This window comes from Nannospalax galili, unplaced genomic scaffold (genome assembly GCF_000622305.1).
Source record: "Nannospalax galili isolate Female #2095 unplaced genomic scaffold, S.galili_v1.0 scaffold1171, whole genome shotgun sequence".
Lineage (NCBI taxonomy): Eukaryota > Metazoa > Chordata > Mammalia > Rodentia > Spalacidae > Nannospalax > Nannospalax galili.
Window position 1 is genome coordinate 82,381 of NW_008328881.1, and position 23,217 is coordinate 105,597.

Consider the following 23,217-nt stretch of genomic DNA (forward strand, 5'->3'; position numbering starts at 1 on the left):
CCAGCACTTGGGAGGCAGAGGCAGGCAGATCTCTGTGAGTTCAAGGCCAGCCTGGTCTACATAGTGAGTTCCAGGACAGCTGGTGCTACAGAGAGACCCTGTCTCAAAAAGACCAAAATATAATAATAATAATAAAAATAAAATAATCTTTTTAAAAAGTAAATGCTTAGAAATTATATACATATGGAGTATTATAATGGCCTTTAGAAATGTTTCAGGACTGGCATGATGCCTCAGCAAATAAAGGCATCTGCCACCAAGCCTGGTGACCTGAGTTCAATCCCCAGAAACCACATGATGGGAGAGAACTCCTACAAGTTGTCTGTCCTCTGACCTCTACCTGCTGGAAGTAGCTCCTGAACGCTCACCCATAGACAAAATAAATGAAATGTATTTAGACAGTTTATATTACCTAGAGCCAGCAGTAAACTGGTCTCAAGCAACCCTCTGGAATAGCTAGGGTCACAGCTCTGTGCCACCAAATCTAGCTTCAACAATTTAAATTTTTTTTTTTTTTTGGTCTTTTTGAGACAGGGTCTCCCTGTAGCCCCAGCTGTCCTAGAACTCACTATGTAGACCAGGCTGGCTGGCCTTGAACTCACAGAGATCAGCCTGTCTCTGCCTCCCAGGTGCTGGGATTAAAGGTGTGTGCCACCACGCCCAGCCTTTTTTGCTGTTTTTTAAAATTTTTTGTAAAAAATTTTACCATCTGTAGGATTCTTAGAAGTAAATGAAGGTGTTTGAAAAACAATATACATAATCTATATGCACTGAGGAATATTTAGTAAATATATAACATTAAAAATAATACTATTCAGGGGCTGGAAAGATGGCTCAGTGGTGAAGAACACTAGCTGTTCTTGCAGAAGACCCAGTTTCAAATCCCAGCACCCACATGGCAGCTAACAACTGTCTGTAACTCCAGTTCCAGGGGATCCGAAGCCCTCTTCTACCTTGCATGGCACAGTTGCATTTGCATACATGCAGGCAATACACTCATACACATAAAATAAAAATAATAAAATATTTAGAAAAATAATAATACCATTCAAACTGAAAGTTTAAAAAAAAATGATGTAATGTTACAGAGAGACAGATTCTAGCTCAGTTTGGGGAAGAAATGCTGTCCTTGCAAGAATAAGCAGATATGTATTAGATATTAAGAGATTTGACCATGGATTAGCACTTTAATGTGTTTAGGAGACTTGTTACAAATTAGTGCCGTCTAATGGGAAATGTGTTGATTGTAATCATTTAATCTAGGTATGACTGCAAGTATAAGAGCTATTTCTTTTTTGTTGTTTTTTTAACTATTCTTCAGGAGATTTTGATGAATTCACTGAAGATAATAGTGATGTTATGTTGAAAAACATAGCAGATGACCTTCGGAATTGCTTACCTCTAGAAGCTGTGCTTTCCTCAGAACATCTAGCCCTTCAAAAAGTAAGTATGTTAAATCAAAGTCTCTTTGTTCCACTCAAGAAGTCTTCTGTTTTTCCCTAACCCCACAACCTATCCAGTCTTAGTAGTAAATTCAGTTTTAAGAAATTTCTCATTATAGTATTTCAGCCATGTTCCCACTTCTTTTGAGTCTTTGCACTCTCTGGTACTATTTATTCAATCCTTTTTTTTTTTTTTTTAAAGAATCCTGTTTATCAGACTGTTTAAAAAAAAAAAAAAAAAATCGGCCGGGCATGGTGGCGCATGCCTTTAATCCCAGCACTGGGGAAGCAGAGACAGGCGGATCTCTGTGAGTTCAAGGCCAACCTGGTCTACATAGTGAGTTCCAGACAGCTGGGGCTACAGGGAGACCCTGTCTCAAAAAGACCAAAAAAAAAAAAAAAAAATCAAGCCAGGCATGGTGCTGCATGCCTTTAGTCCCAGCACTTGGGAGGCAGAGGCAGACAATCTCTCTGAGTTCAAGGCCAACCTGGTCTACATAGTGAGTTTCAGGACAGCTGGGGCTACAGGGAGATCCTGTCTCAAAAAGACCAAAAAAAAAGAAAAAATCAAGGACCAACAGTCTGACTTTCAGCCTATAAATACCTGAGCAGAAGAATTACACTTTATGTATCGTTTTTGTATTTTATGTGTGTGTTTGTGGTTTTAGAGGCTTGGTTGGTTGGTTGGTTGATTAGTAGGTTGGTTTGGTCTTTTTGAGAAAGGTCTTACTATGTATATCTGACTGGTTTCAAAGCTGAGGTGTCACAAATGGGAACCACCATACCTAACTAGAAGCTTGAAGTTCTAGGGCTTTTAAAAAAGTACTTATTTTTATTTTTTCACTGGGCATTGTGGCACACGCCTTTAAATCCCAGCACTAGCACTCAGGAGGCGGAGGCAGGTGGATCTCTGTGAGTTCCAGGCCAGCAAATTGTTTTTAAATACTTTTATTTTATGTGTATGAGTGTATTGCCTGCATGTATGTAAGTGCACCCGTGTCATGCAGTGCCAGTGGAGGTCAGAAGAGGGTGTCAGATCCTCTGGAACCAGAGTTACAGATGATTGTTAGCTGTCATGTGGGTGCTGGGAACTGAATCCAGGTCCTCTGTAAGAGCAACTAGTGCTCTTAACTGCTGAGCCATCTCTCCAGCCCCAAAGCTTGACGTTTTAATAATATTTCAGTAATTTGAAAACTTTACTCTTTATGTAGAGATGGCTTGCCTAGTATTTTAATGGTAAGTAATTGGCATAAAGATTTACAAGTTCTAGCGCTCATTTCCATTTCTTCCTTTGCTAGTTTGATTTCTTTGTTTTTTGTTTTGTTTTGTTTGGTCTTTTTGACACAGGGTCTCCCTTCCCTATTGCCCCAGCTGGCCTGGAACTCCCTATGGAGACCAGACTGGCCTTGTACTCTCAGAGATCCACCTGCCTCTGCCTCCTGAGTGCCAAGATTAAAGGTGTGTGCCACCACACCTGGCTGGTTTGATTTCTTTGTAAAGTATAGTATTTAGCATAGAGATAATCTCTGATATTCCTTTCAACTGAAATTTTGTGTGTATTTCTCATACTGATGTTTTATAACATTCCGGATGAAATAGAAAGTTATTAGTGTCTCAGTCATGAAGTGAGGAGCAGCTAACTGAATGAACAAGTAAGCTGTCTCTCTGCCCTTGCTGCCACTCCTGTTTTGTCTTATTTAGCAATAAAAAGAAGCTTCTTTTTACTTTGTTTCTTTTGATGTTTTTCTCTGTCCCCCAGATACAGCAGCAGCCAGAACCCACAGTTCACGTTGATGCATTCCTCTATGACGAAGACTTTATTGATTCATTATGTGAGGAAGGGAAAATGAGCAGAAACTACTGTACTGTGTGTGGCTCACACCAAACAGCACCTTTAGGTAAGCATTCATGTTTGCAACATTGATGTGTTTATGTGGATTTTTTTCCATGTCTTGAGTGTATAAATCTATGACCAAACTACTGGATATTTTTTATAATAAAAAGATAACACAGCTGGGCAGATACAAAAAGGTCTAATTTTTAAAACTTTATGGAAGAACTTGGTTTGACAAATGAAAATCTGAAGGTCGGGCTCTGTCTTCCCATATGAATCAGTTATAAATAATGATTAGATGCTCACAACAGCTCAGATAGCTAAGGAATCTGAAATGGCTATCACCATAAGTGACTCTTGGATGCGTACTCAGGTGACAAGAAGTTTGTCTAGCTTCAGGATGCTAATGGTAACTGTAGCCCCAAGAAGAAGCACCAGTGTGGCCAGGAGTGTATAAGGATGAGGATCCTAGGGAGGCCAGGACCCTTCCTATCCCCAAGGCATACAACTCTGAGGTATAGTCTCTTTCTAGAGACTAGCCTACATGCTTCTATTTAGTTGCCACTTTCTATTGATTATGATCAAGGTCTCCCCCTCCTGACAGTACATTATGTAGGATATAATATTGTGAAGTTTCGAGTTACCTCCAGATTAGAAACCAGGTTCTGGCTGTCACAGAAACTATGGTACAAAACATAGAAGTGGAAGCAGTTAAACTAAGGGAAATGGGGGTGCTTGATAGGGTATCTTAAAGTCCTTTCATGCCACTCCTCTCACTCCAGAGCTGGTTGCTCAGAGCTGCACATTATAAAGTCATTAGTTTGCTAGGTTGTAGTCTGAGCAACAACATGTGGTTTTGAGGTTAGCTCTGGGGTAGGATGAGAAAACCTGGTAGTATGGAAGACAGAAAGCTATCCTGGGCAGTAATAAGTTACAGACAAGGGAAACTCCCAGAAAATATCAAGCAACAGAAAGGAAATGAGGAATAAGGGCAGTTATATGAGTAGCTTGTCCCTAAAGGCCTTTTAAATGTGAGACTCAATATTTGTTCTTCTTGGGCAGGAGAAGAGGCTCACAGGGTAAAGACATCTGCCACCAAATCTGACAACTTGAATTTGATCCCCAGGACCCACATGGTAGAAGAAGAGAACTGACCCCTGCAAGTTGTCCTCTGACCTCCACACACACTGTAGTGCTTGAGTACACACACACAAAATAAATAAATAAATAAATAAAATACAATAAACTTTTTAAAAATTTATCTTCCCAGGCTGGAAAGATGGCTTAGTGGTTAAAAGCACATACTGCTCTTCCAGAAGACCTGAGTTCAATTCCCAGCAACCATATCAGGGGGCATATAACCATCTGTAACTCTAGCTTCTAGGAGACTGAGTGCCTCTGGCCCCTGTGAACACCTGCTCTCACGTACACATATCCACACAGTCACATACACATACACACATGATTAAAAATAAATACAAATCTTAAAATTTGTACGGAACAGCTCAGATGAACATAAATTTATCATATCAATTTTTTTTTCTAGGCAAATCCTGAATGATTTTCAGTGATTAAGAAAGAACATGAGCTAGGTGTGATGGCCAACACTTTTAGTCCCAGCACTTGGGAGGCAGAGGCAGGCAGATCTCTGTGAGTTCAAGGCCAACCTGATCTACATAGTGAGGTCCAGGCCAGCTGGGGCTGCAGGAAGACCCTGTCTCAAAAAAAAAAAGAAAAGAAAAGAAAAAGAAAGAACATGAAATATACTTTGTAAATATAAGTAAAAGAATTAAAAGTACAATATGCAGTTACTAGTAGTCAAGTCAACTAATTTATGTTCACTCTGTTCAATTCTCCAGGATTTATTTCTCATTCCTTCTCCCTTGTGGAGTTGAAGTTCGTTTATCATCATGTTCTCCCTGATCTGTCGGGAAAGGTTTTGGTTGATGTTGGCTCCAGACTTGGCACAGTCCTCTATGGGGTAAAGTCCAGCTTATGGACATACTCAACATTTGGAAATACTTTCTTCTTCTGCTAGCAACAGCTTTGTCTGCCACCATCCAAGGTGACAGCTTGGCTTTGTTATTAAAGCAACAGGTTAAGGTTAAATTAGGATCCATTGGCAGGCTCCTGAATTCTGCTTGATGGTAATAATTGAGTTTGGAATTTCAAAGACCAGCTGTCTGATTTCCTTTACTGGTTTGTCTCCACAACACAAATGACAGATATAAACACAACAGACCATGTGATTGACTGACCAACTCGCTAATGTTTTGTGGAGATGGGGGTGGTGGCAAGGCACAGTCTGATCTAACCTAGGCTGACCTCTAACTAATGTGTACCTGAGGATAACCTTGAATTCCTGTCCTCCTGCCTCAGCCTACAAGTGCTGTGATTACAGGCTTGCCTCATGCCCAGCTTCTTTTTATTTGTACATTATTAAAACAAAATGGTATGCTGATCTTTGATAAGAACTCATAAAAATGGCAATTTACTTGACCTAAGAAATCCTGTATGGAGCAGATTGTGGTGGTGTATGCCTTTAATTCCAGTACTCAGAAGTGGAGGCAGGTGGATCTCTGTGAGTTCAAGGTCAGCCTGATCTACATAGTAAGTGCCAGGCTACAAGGAGACCCTTTCTCAAAAAGACCTCCAAAAAAGAAAGAAATCCTTGTATGACCATACTGAGTCACTGAATAGCTCTAGACCTCTGTTTCCCCATCTGTAAATGAGTACACTGAGTGATATCCAAAGATACATCTTACTCCAGTTTTCTGTGGTCCAGAACTTGAACATTACTTTTGTTTCTAAAATATCATTTCAATGTAGCTTTTGTTTTAAATTCAGATCATGAGTGCTTCTAATCTTTTGAATTGTTTTTTAAAAATACTCAGACGTGGTTTCTGGTAGTTATTAGTGGACTTGTTAAAACATGTGGCCAACAGCAGTGGAGATCTTGCCAGAAACAGGTGCTGTCACTTCCCAGCTTTGTTTCCTGCTCTATGCAGAAACAACTTTTTAATGTTCAACTTAAACTTTTATCTGTAAAATAGATAATCTACAATTTGAGGGCTTCTGTTATTATTGTTTCTGTTGTTCTTTGGGGATTGGTTTGGTTTGGTTTTGGTTTGGTTCGAGATAGTCTTGCAGTATCATCCAGGTTGGCCTTGAACTCAAGTGATCCTCTGGCCTCAGCCTTCTGAGTGCTAGGATTTCAGGCACTTCTGCTTTGCCATCTTGTCCACTGGTTTTTTGTTTAGACATTAGAGATTGTAGTTGTTTATCATATTTTGTCAATGCTAACTCATTTTCTGACTTTTGTTTTCAAAAAGCATAATGCTGGGCATGGCGCCACACACCTATAATCTCAGCATGTAGGAGGCTGAGGCAGAAGGATTAGAAGCTCAAGGCCAGTTTAGGCTACCTATTAAGACCTTTCTCAAAAAAAGAAAGGGAATAGGGAGATGGCTCAGTGAGTAACATCACTCGTAGGAACCTGAACTGGAATCCCCAGCATCTACCTAAAAAGCCATTCATCATCACTATACGTGCCTAGGACCCCACCATTAGGGAGTGGAGATAGGCAGATCCTGAGAACTCAGTGGCCAACCAGCCTAGCTGAGATGGCCAGCCTCCAGTTCAGTGAGACACTTTGTCTCAAGGCAACAAGATAATGAGGGACAGGCCTAGAGAGATGGCTCAGAAGGTAAAGAGCACTAGCTGCTCTTGCAGAAGACCTTAGTTTGAATCCCAGCACCCATAAGGTGGCTAACAACCTCCCTAACTCCAGTTCTAGGGGATCCAATCCCTCTCCTGTCCTCCACGGGCACTGCACAACATGGGTGCACTTAAACACATGCAAGCATAACACTCATACACATAAAGTAAAAATAAATTTAAAAAAATGTTTTTAAGTTGATCCATTTGCATCATAACATGTCTTCATATTTTAGGGTTACCTTTACAGTTCAGCAGTGCAACTCTATGGAGTAGAACTGAATGGAGATTTTTGCCAGTTGCAGGAAATGATCATAAACAAATACCAATTCAGTGACAGAATAAAGGTACTCTTTAAAATATTTTTTCTGTTATCTTTTATATACCTTACCTAATTTTTCTGTTTTCTAACCAATTCTTGTGACTACTATATAGAAACAGATTGAGTTGACCTGGTATTTTATTAGAAAGATTTTTTTTTTTCATATCAGATACAATTTTGATAGCAACATTTCGGGTCTCTAGAGGTTGGGCGTCAGTGTATCTAATTAAACTGAAAGTGTTGAAAGGAAAGGGCTTGCCGTGCTCATAGTTATTTTTCTTTTTGTAAGTTTTTGGGGGCTATCATGAATGCCATAGAAGAGCAATCATAGCGAAGGATGTTGGTCTGGGGTTAAATTATAATAAGTTTTCTCTTTTTTCCTATAAAGGGGAAAAATAGCAAAACAAAAGGATTTTGTTTCGTTTGTCTAGTTTTTGCTAATGCAGTAATCTTTATCATTTCACTAAGATGCAGTAGTACTTGTCATGGCAATAGAAAGTATTACCTATCTCTAATATTAAGGACAGCCTAATATCTAAAACCATTTCAGTAAGATTAAGGATCAAGCTGGGCATGGTGGCACAGCACTCAAGAGGTAGAGGCAGGTGGATCTCTGTGAGTTTAAGGCCAGATGGTCTACATAGCAAGTTCCAGGCCAGATGGGGCCACAGAGAGACCCTGTCTCAAAAAGACCAAAAAAAAAAAAAAAAAAAAAAATTAAAGATCAAAGGGCTCGAGAGACAACTCAGTGATTAAGAGCACTTGTGGGTCTTGCAGAAGACCCAGGTTTGATTCCCAGTATCCATATTGAGGGGTATCTGTATCAAGCTCCAGGGGATGTGATGCTTTCTTCTGGTCTCTGCAAGTACCTACACAAACATGGTGCACATACACATAAATAAAAATGAATAAATTTTTTTAACAGATTAAGGATTAAGCCTTCCCTTTTTAAATGAAAGGTAATTATTTTATTCCCTCCCCCAATTTCTTCCCACCCTCTTGGAAATATAAAGGTAAATGATCAGAATGAATTTATGATTGAGTAATAAAGTAAGTTCTTGGGATACGAGGTGAAGTCAGTGGTAGAGCACTTGCATGTTGTGCACAAAACCTGATTCAATCCCCAGCACTACAAAAAAATCAATTCATGTTTTTTTCATGGGGTATTTTTTTGTTTGTTTTTGTTTTATTTTGTTCTTTTAAAACAGGATATCCTGTAGCCCAACTGAGCTATGCTACTGTACCCAGCATTGTGTTTTGTTTTGAGTCAGGGTCTTACTGGGTAGCCCTGGTTGACCTGAATTTTCATGAGTTTTCTTACTATCCCATATGTAGGCAATGATAGCACATTGCTCGTATGTAATAATCACATAACTAATAGGAATTTGGTTGAAAATTGAGATTTAAGTCAGTTGTGGCACACGCCATTAGTCACAGTACTCAGGAGGCAGTGGCAGATCTCTGAGAGTGAGGCCAACCTGGTCTATATAGCAAGTTCTAGGCCATCTGGAGCTACAGGGTTACACTATCTCAAAAAGAAAAGAAAAAAAAATTGAGATTAAGATGAAGAATCATAGTTTATCAATGAATAATCTAATTCTTGCTTTTGTTTTTGTTTTTTAAACATTTTTTAAAAATTTTTATTTCATGTGCATGAGTGTTTTGCCTGAATGTATATATGTATACCACATGCATGAAGTGCCCTTGGAGACCAGAAGAGGGTGTTGAATCCCTGGAACTAGAGTTATAGCAGGTAGTGAGCTGCCATGTGGGTGCTGGGAACTGAACCTGGGTCCTATGCCAAAATAAGTGCTCTTAACTGCTGAGCTACCTCTCCAGACCCTTGCTTTTGTTTTTTTATTTTGTTTTGGTTGGTTTGGTCTTTGGTCTTTTTGAGACAGGGTCTCTCTGTAGCCCCAGCTGGCCTGGAACTCGAGATATGGACCAGGCTGGCCTCAAACTCACAGAGATTCCCCCTGCCTCTGCCCCCCAGGTGCTGGGATTAAAGGCATGTGCCACCACCCGGGCCTTGTGTTTGTTTTTTAAAGATGATGATAAAGATGATGGTAAAGGGGTGTAAAAGATGTTTATTTGTGGGACTCGAGAGGTGGCTCAGTGGTTAAGAGCATTGGCTGATCTTGCAGAGGACCTGGGTTTGATTCCCAGCACCCACATGACAGCTCACAACTATCTGTAACTTCAGTTCCAGGGGAATCCAGTGCCCTCTTCTGAACTCCACTGGCATTGCACAACATGGGTGCACTTACATACATGCAAGCAATACACTCATATACATAAATTAAAAATAATAAAATGTTTCAAAAAGATGTTTATTTATATTTTTAAAGTTTTTTTTAACCACTTTTCAAAAGAAATTAAAGAGATACCTACCTACCCACATGCTTTTCCTGGCTTGTGGCTTCTGTGGCTACCATCACAACCTTTTGGTGAAAAGCTTTTTTTTTTTTTTTCCCTTCAGTGCTAAACATCAAACAAGAGCCCTTTTTTATGCCATCTTGTTATTGAAAACCATAATAATCTCCTTCCTTGAAGCTATAAACATTGGATTGAAGGGTCTTAAAATCAACAAAAATGATTTCTAGAAATATTTTTGATAGTGCCTATTGAAATCCAAGCTCTTTTTTTTCAAGCTCTTTTATTTTTTTTTTGAGGGATGGATGTTGTTATATTTTAGCAAGGCCTTCCTCAGCAGTCTACAAAGCTTCAGTTGTCTGCTCAGGTTGAGCATGTGCTCAGTGAGGCTGGAGTTCAGAGCTTAGAGTTTGATCCCCAGCCCCATGAAAAGAAGAGAGAGAGAGAGAGAGAGAGAGAGAGAGAGAGAGAGAGAGAAAGAGAGAAAGAAATAGCTGGTTGAAGTTCTAAGCCCTTGGAGTGGCAGTTGATAACTGCAGGCTTCACCGCTGAGTGCTTGTTGGGTAAATAGTTGGGAGAGATCTAAGGTCCTTCCTTTTGGGCTGCTCTGATCACCCAAAGAAGATCTTAGAAGATCTTCCCCAGATCTTAGCTGAGTGGTAAGCAGCATCCTGGGAACTGAGTCAAGAGAAAAAGGTTGTGGAATTGGTGGGTCTCTGCACCCTGTGTGCATGTCACCACAGTTCCTGTGCTTCCAGTAGTTGCCCATCCTTCTAGGCCTTGTGTCCCCTAACCCCCATTGTGCTTTTTAATGCCATCCAGAGAATAAGGCTCCATTCTTTTGCTGGGGTGGGAGGGAAGCATGTACGGATATGGCTGTTTCCTAAATGGACTTTCAGCCAAATCCCCCTTATTATAAGTATCTCTCTCTATTCTTCCATCTGCTAACCACTTACAAGGCTTACTGAGATTCTGTAACATAAATCAGGGTGAGTCCTTGCTTTCTGTATTTCTTGCTCAGAAATCAGTTTCTCGGACTTCCTTAAGTCCTTATTCTTTTCTCCTTTTTCCCCCAACATTACAATTTTTGTGTCAGCTGCTTCCTTTATACCCTTTTTCTTAAAAAAACAACTCTGTTTTTATAATGGATTGTTGGTGATATATGAATGTACATGTGTGTGTTTGATCCACTATCCTGACCTGCAAGGCCTATTGCTTTTAGTTCTTCTCTCTTCACTGTCCCCCAGGATAGAGCTAAACTTCCTCTTGTTCTTAGTGTTGGTCTTGGCTCATTACTTTGATGGCGTTAGGGAGTTGTTTGTATAAATTTTTTTGTCACATTTTTATGCTGTAACATATTTGAGCACAGATACTGTTGTCTTATTCTGGTCTGTCTCCCTGAACAGTGTCTTGCACACAATAGGTATTCATTAAACATTGGTAGAGTTCAGCTTGGTTGTCTTTTGACTTCTACACTGCCCAGAGTGTGTCCCTAACTATTCCTTAGGGTTTTCCTGGAACCTTGAGAGCAGCTCTCTTGGCTACCATGATTAGTTGATCCATCTGATTCTTTTTTATCCAGTCTGTGTTGTGGAAGAGTAGAGGAAGAAAAGAAAAGATAGATGGGAAAGAAAAAAGAGGAACTAAGGTTAAAGAACTAGGAAAAAGAACTACAATAAAACAGTAGATCAGTTCACATATCTACATGTTTATGTTTGAAAGTATTAACTGGGGGTTTTTTTGTGGCAAGAGCCTTTACCCACTGAGCCATCTCTCCAGCCCAGTTGACTTTCTTTGTATTGAGGAATATGTCAAAGCTGTGATTAAAGGCTCTAGACCAACTGAATTTAAAATTTTTTAGAATGTTTATTACTTTAAAAAAGAAAGACTACTTTTAAAAATCAGACCCCACAATACCTTGAATATTATGTATTTGTAAGACTGATTACTTATTTGAAAATAAAGCACATAAACCAAAGTAAACTTTTTTCTCTTTTTAAAATAAAAGTTTTTTGCTCTTGAGCAAATAAATGTTTCTTGTTACCTTGCCTGTAGTCTATAAGCCTTAATTATCATCTAAGCTAATTGTTTTTTAGTTATATAGTTTCAAGATAAATTGCTTTGTTTGTTTTTGGGGGTAGATAATAGATTCAGATGAATTTTAGGATCAAGTTAACATAGGGCTTATTAGTAGTTGACAGTCTATCATCTATTTTTATGGATTTTGGGTTGTTTTGTATGTCTACCTTTATAATTTGTATATGGTCCCATTTGATTGTGTGAATCAGGACAGATCTCCTTGGTATTTATGAAAAAAACTACCTGAAGTACAAATCTATTTGGTTATAGAGTCATAATTTGAACCTAAATCTTTTGATTCTTAAACTTCTGTATGTAATTATAGTAGAAAAACTGAATTAAGAGTTAAAAGAACATATTTTGAGGGGGGAGGGAAAGACGTATTATAACTAAACAAATAATTCCATCCAAAACAAATAAATATTTACAAGTTTCTGGGTTTTACTAGATACTAAATATCTCTTTCTAGTCCTCACAGCATCTGTGAGCCAATAGGTATTTCTTATGTGGTTGTGTGATACAGTGCCCTCATTCTTTTCTGTGAATTCATTCTTCAGGTGCTTCATGCAGACATCTGTACCCAGAGTGCACTTCTGCAAAATGCTGATGTCATTATAATGAATAATGTCTTTGAATATTTTCTTAATGAGGCTGACCAGGCCAGGTATGTTATTTCCTGAAACAAGAAATCTGTTATTAAAATATATCTAGCAAGGTATGAAAACAGGTTAGTGTGGAGAAATGTTTTCCTAATAACTTTTAAAACAGACTCAACTTTAAAAATTTTTTTACTTATTTTTATTTTATGTGTGTGAGTGTTTTGCCTGCATGTTTGTAAGTGCACCATGAGTGTTCAATGCCTACAGAGGCCAGAAGAGGGCATCAGATCTTCTAGAACAGGAGTTACAAACTGTTGATAGCTGTCATGTATGTGCTAGGAACTGAACCTTAGTTCTCTGCAAGAGCAGTGAGTGCTCAACCACAGAGCCATCTTTCTAGCCCCTTTTTTAATTTTTTTCATTTATTTATTTATTTTTGGTCTTTTTGAGACAGGGTCTCCTTGTAACCCCAGCTGTCCTGGAACTCACTATGTGGACCAGGCTGGCCTTGAACTCATAGAGATCCGCCTGCTTCTGCCTCCCGAGTGCTGGGATTAAAGGCATGTGCCACCACGCCCAACTCTTTTTTTTTTTTCTTTTAATTTTTTATTTATTCTTTTGACAGTTTCATACATGAATATTAACTTATTTTTAATAAGGAAATGTGTTAAATATAGGATTTTTAGCAAAAATATGTAATTTTGTAAAATGTTATATTTCATTCTTTTTTTAATATTTTATTATTTTTATTTTATGTGTATGAGTGTATTGCCCACAGGTATGTGAATGCACCCGTGTCGTGCAATGCCATGGAGGTCAGAAAAGGGCTTCGGATTCCCCTGGAACTGAGTTAAGCATGGTTCATAGCTGCCATGTGGGTGCTGGGAATTGAACCCGGGTCCTCTGCAAGAGCAGTCACTGCTCTTAACCGCTGAGCCATCTCTCCAGCCCCTATATCTCATTCTTAATTTTTTTCTCCATTTATTATTTAGAGTGTTTATGTGCATGCCAGAGAAGGTATGTGGAGGTCAAAGGGCAACTTGTGGGAGTCACTTCTCTCTTTCCATCATGTGGGTTTATGGATGGGTCCTCAGGCTTCGTGGCACACACCTTTACCTATTAAGTCATCTCATCAACCCCTCTTATATCTAACTTTTGGTATATATAAAATGATGTCATGACTTATGCATTAAAATACAATTAGCTAACAATTCACAAAGTCTTTGTACTTAACTTTTTTCTGCCCTGGTTTTCTTGTTTGTGAAATATGTTATATGTTACTGTCCTATTTTCTTAGTTTCTTTTTAAATTTATTTTTATTATTTTATGCATATGAGTATACTGCCTACATGTATGTAAGTGCACCCATGTTGTACAGTGCCCATGGAAGTCAGAAGAGAGCATCAGATTCCCTGGAACTAGAGTTACAGACGGCTGTTAGCCACCATGTGGGTGCTGGGAACTGTGCCTGGGTCTTCTGCAAGAGCAGCCAGTGCTCTTCACCACTGAGGCATCTCTCCAGCCCCTTGAGTTAGTTTCTTTTCCTGTTGCTGTGATAAAGTACTCTGACAAAAGCAACTTAAGGGAGAAAGGGTTTATTTAGGTCAGAGCTCCAGGTTACAGTCCATCATGACAGGTTGTCAAGGCAGCAGGAACTTGAAGCAGCTGGGCACTGACATCCACAGTCAGAAATAGAAAGCAATAAATTCATGCATGCTAGCGCTCAGGTTACTTTCTCCACTCTTAGCAGTCCAGTATCCCCTACCTAAGGAATGGTCCCATCCAGGGTCAACAGGCCACCTCAAGGCAATCAAAATAATCCCCCAGAGGCATATCCAGAGTCTTTTAGGTGATTCTAGATTATGTCAAGTTGACAAATTAACACTAATCATCACATCTACCATAAAAAAGGAGGAATTAACTGAGGTTTATAAAAAGGCTGAGAATATTAACCTAGAAAAAGCAATGATTAATTATGTGTTCTGTTTTTTGTTTGTTTTGTTTTTTCAGTTCTGGACATTAAATGTAGGACCTTATATATGCTAAGCAAATGCTCTACCTCTAAGCTTCATCTCCAGCCCCTAAAAATGTTCTTAAGGGAGTAATAATGGGTTCCTGGATCTGGTTGATTTCTTATTTTTCTTAATGGCATGTGAATGCCATAGATGGATGAAAATTCCTTCTCATGTATGTTTGAAACAAAATTACACCAATAAGTTTGCATCCCTGTGTCAGTGAAGTTTCCATATAGGGTAAAATGCACATAATTATAAGTCAAATAATTCAATACTGGGTAGACTATTGGTGGCTAAACTTCTTTACTCTGCCACTACTTTACCTTCTATACATTCACATTCTTGCTCTCCCCCATCCATGACAGTTACTTAAAGTCATTATGAAATTAACAGTTTAAATCTTTTGAAAAACTTGTTCAGTGGAAAGCTTTTCATAGAATCATAGCTGTAAGAATGGGAGGTGATTTTTGTCACCGACTAAAAGGCTAACAACACGATCAGCAAAGTTGTAATGCAGTGCCCCTTCAAACATAATTTCCAGTGGACAAAATATGATTAACTTCTTGCCTTTACATTTTTGTTTTGAGACAGTGTCTTGCAGTTTTTCATAGGTTGGCCTTGAACTTCCCATTGCCTACTTAGAGCTGGGCCACAGGCATATACCACCATACCCAGCAGTTTTTAGCCTTTTAAAACAGTGACAGAAAGCCAGGTGTGATGATGCACACCTGTAGTCCCAGCACTTGGGAGGCAGAGGCAGGCGTATCTGTGAGTTCAAGGCCAGCCTGGTCTACATAGTGAGTTCCAGGACAAGCTGGGGCTACAGGGAGACCCTGCTTCAAAAAGACCAAAAAAAAAAACAGTGACAGGTAGACAGGTAGATAGAATGTTAATTGTTGAAGAATGAAATATCACCAGGTTTATTTTATAAGAAATTGAAAAACAGCCTTAAATTTTTTGGAGATTCATTATGCAAAGATTTGGAATGCTGAAGAATAATCCCGGCTGTTGGCAAACTACATATGGGAAAACTGCATCTTCAGATTGTTCCTAAAACTTTCTTGATAAGTCAACTGTGATGGTGCACAGCTTTAATTCCAGCACTCATAAGGCAGAGGCAGACCGATCTCTGGGTTCAAGGCCAGCCTGGTTCACATAGAGAATTCCAGGCCAGCCAGGGCTACATAGTGAAAACTGCCTCAAACAATAATAAAAAAAAAACTTCTGATATATTCATTCATAAACACTACATGATTCCTGAGTAAGTAGTGACACATGATATAATTTAATCACTTCTACATTAATCTAAGGCAATGAATTCACTAACTTAGCTGTTCAAGGTATCCTCTTCCTAGGCTACATGAGACCTGTCTCAGACAGACAAACAAACCATGCTAGTCTGCATTACTTCTTCAGTCTTCTATTAAATAGACTTGTAAAATATATTATTTTTTAGGCACCACATCACAACAAAAAAAAATAGCTCAAGTCCAGACAGTGACATTTATTATTGAACAGGGCTGCATGACAGTTATATTCACCCTAAGAAAAAGAGCATTGTATTATTTTGATAATAAGTTCTGAAAGTCATTAAACCTACTAGCCATTGCTGCAACTAAATAAGTAAAAATGATACTGCCACCCACCACCCACACCCACCTAACCCCCTGACCCACTGTAAGAAATGTGTTCGCCTGGTACAGTGCACTACCAAAGTCATACATGATATAAAGTCCAGTGCATATTAGCACTGAGTTAAACAAAACTACTCAAACACACACCGCCCTCCAACACACATGCACATATTTTTCCATCATGCTTTAGAGCTGGCTGGTCCCACCATACTTCTCAGGTGCCATGTTATGCATGCAGGAATCCCATCCCTGAAATATTACAGACAGCCAAATGAGGTATGATTTTACTCTTGATGTGGTTTTTATTTTTTTATTTTTAAAAAATATTTTATTGTTTTTATTTTATGTGTATGTGTGTTATGCCTGCATGTAGGTAAGTGCACCCGTGTCGTGCAGTGCCCTCAGAGGACAGAAGAGGCTGTTGGATCCCCTGGAACTGGAGTTATAGACAGTTGTTAGCTGCCATGTGGGTGCTGGGATTCAAACCTGAGTCTTCTGCAAGAACAGTCAGTGTTCTTAACCGCTGAGCCATCTCTCCAGCCCCTGGTGTGGTTTTTAAAAGATCTAATCTACACATCACACATACTGCTGGTCTCTGGTTTCTGGCCTCTGTGCCCTTTGTTTTCCAGGCCTTCAGCTCCCAGCAGTCTCAGCCCTGGTCCAGTCTATAGGACTGATTCTCATGCTTCATAAAGAAGTTATGAATACTTTAATGCTGATCCTGCTTTGATTTGGGTGGTCCTGAGCACTTAATTTGGGCTTTATTCAGAATACTTTGCAGTAGGCTATATCTCCATCTTGTTAATCTCAGTACTTTAACCTCATAGTTTTGCCAGCACCCTTCAGGAACTGGAAAATTTACCGATTTCTAGTGTGTTGTTGTGGTTCTGTTTCCTGTGGGTAAACATGATTGTCCATCTAGATTTCTAGATATTGCCTGCATTTTCGTTTGTCATCATTTAGGAAATGTCAGGTTTTGGCTTTGGTTTGCTTTTTTATCTGGCTATAGAATCATTGATAGGGACATGATTTGGATGTTTTTTTTTAAAAAAAATACTTTTTGTTTATTTTTTGAGGTATGGTCTCCCTGTAGCTCCAACTGGCCTGGAACTTGCACTCCTACCTGGGTCTCACAGAAATCTGCCTCTGGCACTTGCACACACCTCCACCCCCACCCCACCCCCAGTGCTGAGATTAAAGACATACACCACCACACCCAGCAGTTTTTTGTTTTTTTGAGACAGGATCTGGTTCTGTAGCCAAATGGGTGGCCTGGAACTCAACTTGTAGCCTAGGCTGACCTTGAACTCAAGGTCAGTTTCCACAGTGCTGGGGTTAGAGGCAGGCTCAAGAGTATATTTAGTTACGTAAGAAACCAGAAAACTGGGTTGGGGAATATAGCTTAGAGATGGAGTACTCATTTAGCATGCTTGAGGTGAGAGAGAGAGAGAGAGAGAGAGAGAGATTGATTTTCATTCTGCATAAGTATAATAATTCCTTACTGTTGTTTTAATATGTCTGTTTTAAATATGTTGTAGAGCTTGGGACTATATTAGCCATAATGTGAGGAAACAAGGATCATTATTAGTGACAGTACCAAGTCTAGAAGATGCTCTCTTGGATCTTCAGGTACGTAACCACTTTTCTCATGGTTGGTTGGTTGGTTGGTTGGTTTTGAGGGCAGTGGAGATTAAACCTAGGGCTCATGCATGCTAACCTTTTTCCCGGCCCTCCAACATTTTTCTTATCAAAACTACTGCTTTTTTCTGATAGTTGTTACAACATTCTAGAAATATTGTCTGAAATAGTGACAGATGATAGAATAGTAAGAACTTATTGTTTAAGGACTGGTTTGTTTCTGGCCTTAAGAGCTGAAATGTAATTCATATCTGGATATAAATTTCCTCACTTCTCTACACAATTTTTAATAACTGTGGGGTCAAAGTTTTATGTTAATAAACACTAGTAAATGTTAAGAGTCTTAGAACATCTGCATTACAGCCAGGTGGTGGTGGGAGGGGTTGCCATGTCTGTAGCCCAACCTACATAGGAAGGTGAGAGATGATCACTTGACCCAGTAGTTTGAGACCAGTCCGGGCAACAGAGCCCTCTTCTCAAAAAATACAACTAAGAAGTTAAAATTTTAAAAATGAACAACTGAGCCAAACTTGGCTGCACATGCCTTTCATCCCAGCACTGGGAAGGCAGAGGCAGGCGGATCTGTGTGAGTTTGAGGACAGCCTGAACTGTATAGCGAGTTCCAGGCCAACTGGAGCTACAGAGAGACCCTGTCTCAAAAAGATGAAAAATAAATTAATTAATTAATTAAAAATGAACAACCACATCATAAGTCTGTCCCTCAGAATAGAAGGAATGGAGTTAGCCAGCAAAATGATGCATGCCTATATTACTAGGGAAATTGAGGCAGGAAGATTGAGCATTTGAGGCCAGCCTGGGCTATGTAGTGAGACACCCTGTCAAACAAAATCAAGGACTGCAATGGGAATTGAGTTGTCTAAGGCTTTTAGAATCCAACAAGCAAAATGGAAGACTATAGTCTGTATGTAATTTGATTTCCCAATTCAGTTTGAAAATTTTTTCTTGATCTATGGCCCAGGCTAGCTTCAAAGTCTTGGCAGTCTCCCTGCCTCAGTATGATGATTGGTAGTGTCAACTGGACAGAATCTAGCATCACCTTGCATCTGAACTCCAATCTCATGATTGTGCAGCAAGCACTTTTCTTAACCGCTGAACCATCTCTCCATCCCTAATTTTCTTGTTATAATGAGAAAGTAATCCAGAGATGTATAAAGAAAGATAGTTTGTTCCCACTACCCCTTCATTTCCTCAGTGAAAGTGCCACCCCATTAGTGTAGTGGTCATCAGGGGTGATCCTGATGGTTGGTTGGTTGTGATCCTGCCATAATTTGCCATACTCATTCACATCCCTTTCAAAAATATTGTTCCTGATTGATATAATTCATATATATAAGACTTTAGTGATTTTTTTTCCTTCACTTACCAAAATAATAGTTTTTATACTGCATACTTGAATCTGTCCAAACAACCTGGAATTTCAACAGTCTATAGAGGCAGCAACAAGGAGGTTCATGAATGGTCTCAAGGACATCTTGGCCTATATAATAAGACCCTATCTCAAAAACAAAACTGTTGGGCATGGTGGCTTACACCTTTAATCCCAGCACTTGGGAGGCTGAGGCAAGCAGATCTCTGAGTTCAAGGCAAGCCTGGTCTGCATAGCATGGTCTAGGCCATCTGGGGCTACAGGGAGATCCTGTCTCAAAAAAAAAAAAAAAAAACAAAAGGGGGCCAGGCATGGTGGTGCGTACCTTCAGTCCCAGCACTCAGAGTCAGAGGCAGGCGGATCTCTTTGAGTTCAAGGCCAGCCTGGTCTACATAGCAAGTTCCAGGCCAACTAGGGCTACAGAGAGACCCTGTCTCAAAAAGAATATATATATAGTGCAGTTGGTAATGTAGGAGGTATGAGGACCTGAGTTTTCTCCCCTAAACCCTCTTATGAAAAAGACAAGTGTGGTAGCACACATACTGTAATCCCAGCACTAAAGAGACAGACAAGTGGATCCCTGGGACTTGGTTGGCAGCTAGCCTAGCCTAATAGGTGAGCTACAGGCCAATGAAAGACCTTGTCTCAGTAAGTATGGTATTCAGTATCTGAGGAGCATCTGATGTTGACCATTGACCTCCACAAACACTCATATGCATGTACACACATGATGCACTCACACATACAGTAATGAATACACACAAACACACAAAAAATAACAAATGAAAAAAATTTTTTAAGCCAGGCTTGGTGAGACAGGCCTATAACCCTGCAATGTAGGGAGACTAAGGCATGATAATTGAGAATTAGTTTCAGGCCAGCCTGTCTCAAAAAAATGTTTATGAACGAGACCTTATACATAAACTGTCAGTGACCTGATTGCTTTGTTATTAGGAAAGCTACTTCAGGGCCCCAATGAGATGGCTCAGCAGGTAAAGGCATGTGCTGTGAGGGCCTGGTACACTTGAGTTCAGTCCCTAGATCTCACATGGTAGAAGAAGAGAACTCACGGCTGGAGCAATGGCTCAGCAGCTAAAAACACTGACTGCTCTTGCAGAGGACCTGGATTTGATTCCCAGCACCCACATGGCAGCTATGAACCGTCCTTGACTCCAGTTCTAGGGGAATCTGATGCCCTCTTCTGACCTCCGAGGCACTGCATGACATGGGTGCACCTTACATGCATGCAGGCAATACACTCATACACATAAAATAAAAATAAAAGATCTCAAGGGTTGTGTTCTACACACCAGACATGGCAGGCGCACACATACACACACACACACACTAATTAATTTGAAAAAGAAAACTAGGGGTTGGAGAGCCAGCCTCAGCAATTAAGAGCATTCGCAGCTCTTCCAGAGAACAATAGTTCAGTCCCCAGAACCCTGTAACTCCAGCTCCAGGGGATCCAGTGTCCTCTTCTGGCCTCTGTGGGCACCTGCACACATGTGGTATGCACTTACACATACGCCCCCCCATACACACACACACAAATTTTAAGTAAATTTTTAAATCTACTTTAAACAGATATGTGCAGTAGTGGCTGCAGCATTTTGTAGAGGCTCAAGGTTGTAATGATGAAGAGAACAGGATATGGAGGGAGATTGCTCCTAACCAGTACTGTGGATATATGAACAATTTTTCTGTGTATTCCTATTGTTGTTCTAGTCTTTATTAAGCCTGATGATCATTATTACACAAGCTACATTAGAATAATTCTCAATTTTCTTCTTTCAAGTTCCAAAATAAGAGTAAATTAAGTCACCAAATCCACGGGTTTATTATTTAGAACAACAGAATTTATTCGTATAGCAGCATCTAAACTTTGACCTGTTCATTGTAATAAAAATCTGTTGAGGAATGTAATTAGGATGATATTTTGAAATTCTGAATAATAAAATCATTCTTAAATTTTCATGTTTATAACTTTTTTTTCACAGACTAATATACAGTTATCCTCTTGGGTTGAAGAGGTTCCACTGAGCTATGATGCATACCCACATAAGGACATTGACAGAGAAGCTCTTGAACAAATTCATCTGTATAAGATTCTATAGTGCTAAAATAATTTTCTCTAGTGTGATATATTGTTGAGTCTGTTACAAAATAATAATGAACATCCCCAGTATGCTAATATATGTTTTATATATTCCCTTTCAAACTTTATATGTGTGTGTTTACATACTTGTAAACAGTTGTATATGGTTGTATGTATGCAATAGTTGTATACAGATACAATAAACTTTATGTGATAATTTAAAAATTCATCTGAAATGTTTTTGCCTGCACTTTTATATTGTTAAAAATATAAATGTGCCAGCTGTGGTGGTGTGTGCCTTTAATACCAGCCCCTAGGAGGCAGAGGCAGGTAGATCTCTGGGAGAGAGTGAGGCCAGCCGGGTCTACATAGCAAGTAAGTTCCAGGCCAGGTGGGGCTACGGGGAGACCCTGTCTAAAAAGTAACAACTACAAATACATGTGAGTGTTAATATACATAAATTTTTTTTATTATTTTTATTTTATGTGTATGCGTGTATTGCCTGCATGTAGGTAAGTACACCTGTGTTGTGCAATGCCCGAGGAGAACAGAAGGGACTGTCAGATCCCCTGGGACTGGAGTTACGGACAGTTGTTAGCTGCCATGTAGGTGCTAACCTGGGTCTTCTGCAAGAACAACCAGTGTTCTTAACCGCTGAGCCATCTCTCCAGCCCCTATTCTCTTAATCTTTGTCTGAAGAGTCTAGGAAGGACTACATTTTTTTAAAAAGTTTATTGGAAAAAGTGAAGCTAGAAACAGCTTCCAAACAATGTGTAGAGACCATATCTGGGTAAAACCACTACTTGTGACTCATTTTCTTTCCTGTCCCATATTTTTCTTTCTTTTTTTTTTTTTTTTTTTTTTTTTTTTTTTTTTGTTTTTTTTTTTTTTTTTTTTTTTTTTTTTTGGTTTGAGACAGGGTCTCCCTGTAGCCCCAGCTGGCCTGTAACTGACTATGTAGACCAGTCTGGCCTTGAACTCACAGAGATCTACCTGCCTCTGCCTCCTAGGGGCTGAGATTAAAGGTGTATGCCACCGTGCCCAGCTAATACTTGAGCTTTTCAAAAGCAATGAAAAAATTCCCAAAGTTTTAGCTTAAAGGGAGGAGAGGACAACTCATTGAGATGATAAATGATCTGTTTGAAATGACTCAGCTTTTCAACTTCATCTTAGTTTATTTCCTTGCAAAATAGACATTATTATTTAGGTCAAACTAGAAACTGCAAATAAGAGGCATGCTTGCTATTGAATTGAAGAACTGATAAAAGCACAGACTTCAGGAGTTAGAAAACCTCAAGATAAAGTCCAACTTCATTTTCTCACAGGAAGAAAAACTGTACTTGAAGCTTTCAAAATCCATCTGCACTCTGGCAACATGGGGCCCACAGGTTAAGATATAAGATGAAGCTTAAAAAGTGTGTAAGTTGCCAGGTATGGTCGTGCACACCTTTAATCCCAGCATTTGGGAGGCAGAAGCAGGAGGATCTCGGTGAGTTCAAGGCCAGCCTGGTCTACATAGCAAGTTCCAGGCCAGCTGGGGATACAGGGAGACCCTGTCTCAAAAAGACGAAAAAAAAAAAAATGTTAGTTGATACTGAGAAACTAAAGCATTCCTATACATTGCTGGTAAAAATTCAAAATGCTTTGGAAAACACTTGGGTAGCTCCTCAGAATGTTAAACATAGAGTTACTGTATGACCTAACATTTCCTCTTGTAGAAATATACCCAAGACAAAACATGTCCAAGGAAAAACATACACAAATGTTCATAGCATGTTATATATCATAACCTTAGGATACAGGTGTGGTGTCAAAGGCCTGTGATCCTGGCACTCAGGAGGCTGAGACAGGATTGCCTCTTCAAGATCAGCAAGCCCCTGTCTCTAAAAGGGGGAGCACATGCATGATTTGTAGAGAGGGTAGTAAAGGTTATGCAAATGTCACTAGGTTCACCAGAGAACTGAGATAATTTTTAGCACTATCACTATGATATGTGGACATAAAGTTCTAGCTGAATGCTCTAGGGCCCTGCAGTCTTCTATTCATGTTATGTGTGTCTGCTGGGGCCCTGACGGG

At 39.5% G+C, this 23,217-nt stretch overlaps 1 protein-coding gene across 1 annotated transcript in view; it reads left to right on the top strand.

Annotated features, from left to right (window-relative positions):
- The window catches only part of LOC103731411, a 29,319-nt gene extending 7,949 nt beyond the window's left edge, over nucleotides 1-21,370 (top strand). Inside the window, exons 2-8 of the mRNA XM_008829778.3 lie at nucleotides 1,322-1,443; nucleotides 3,202-3,340; nucleotides 5,136-5,257; nucleotides 7,230-7,340; nucleotides 12,325-12,431; nucleotides 17,554-17,644; nucleotides 21,044-21,370. Coding sequence (XP_008828000.1) covers nucleotides 1,322-1,443; nucleotides 3,202-3,340; nucleotides 5,136-5,257; nucleotides 7,230-7,340; nucleotides 12,325-12,431; nucleotides 17,554-17,644; nucleotides 21,044-21,160 — 809 coding nt within the window. The 3' untranslated portion in view covers nucleotides 21,161-21,370. The remainder of the gene's footprint in view (nucleotides 1-1,321; nucleotides 1,444-3,201; nucleotides 3,341-5,135; nucleotides 5,258-7,229; nucleotides 7,341-12,324; nucleotides 12,432-17,553; nucleotides 17,645-21,043) is intronic.
- The last annotated feature ends 1,847 nt before the right edge of the window (nucleotides 21,371-23,217 follow it).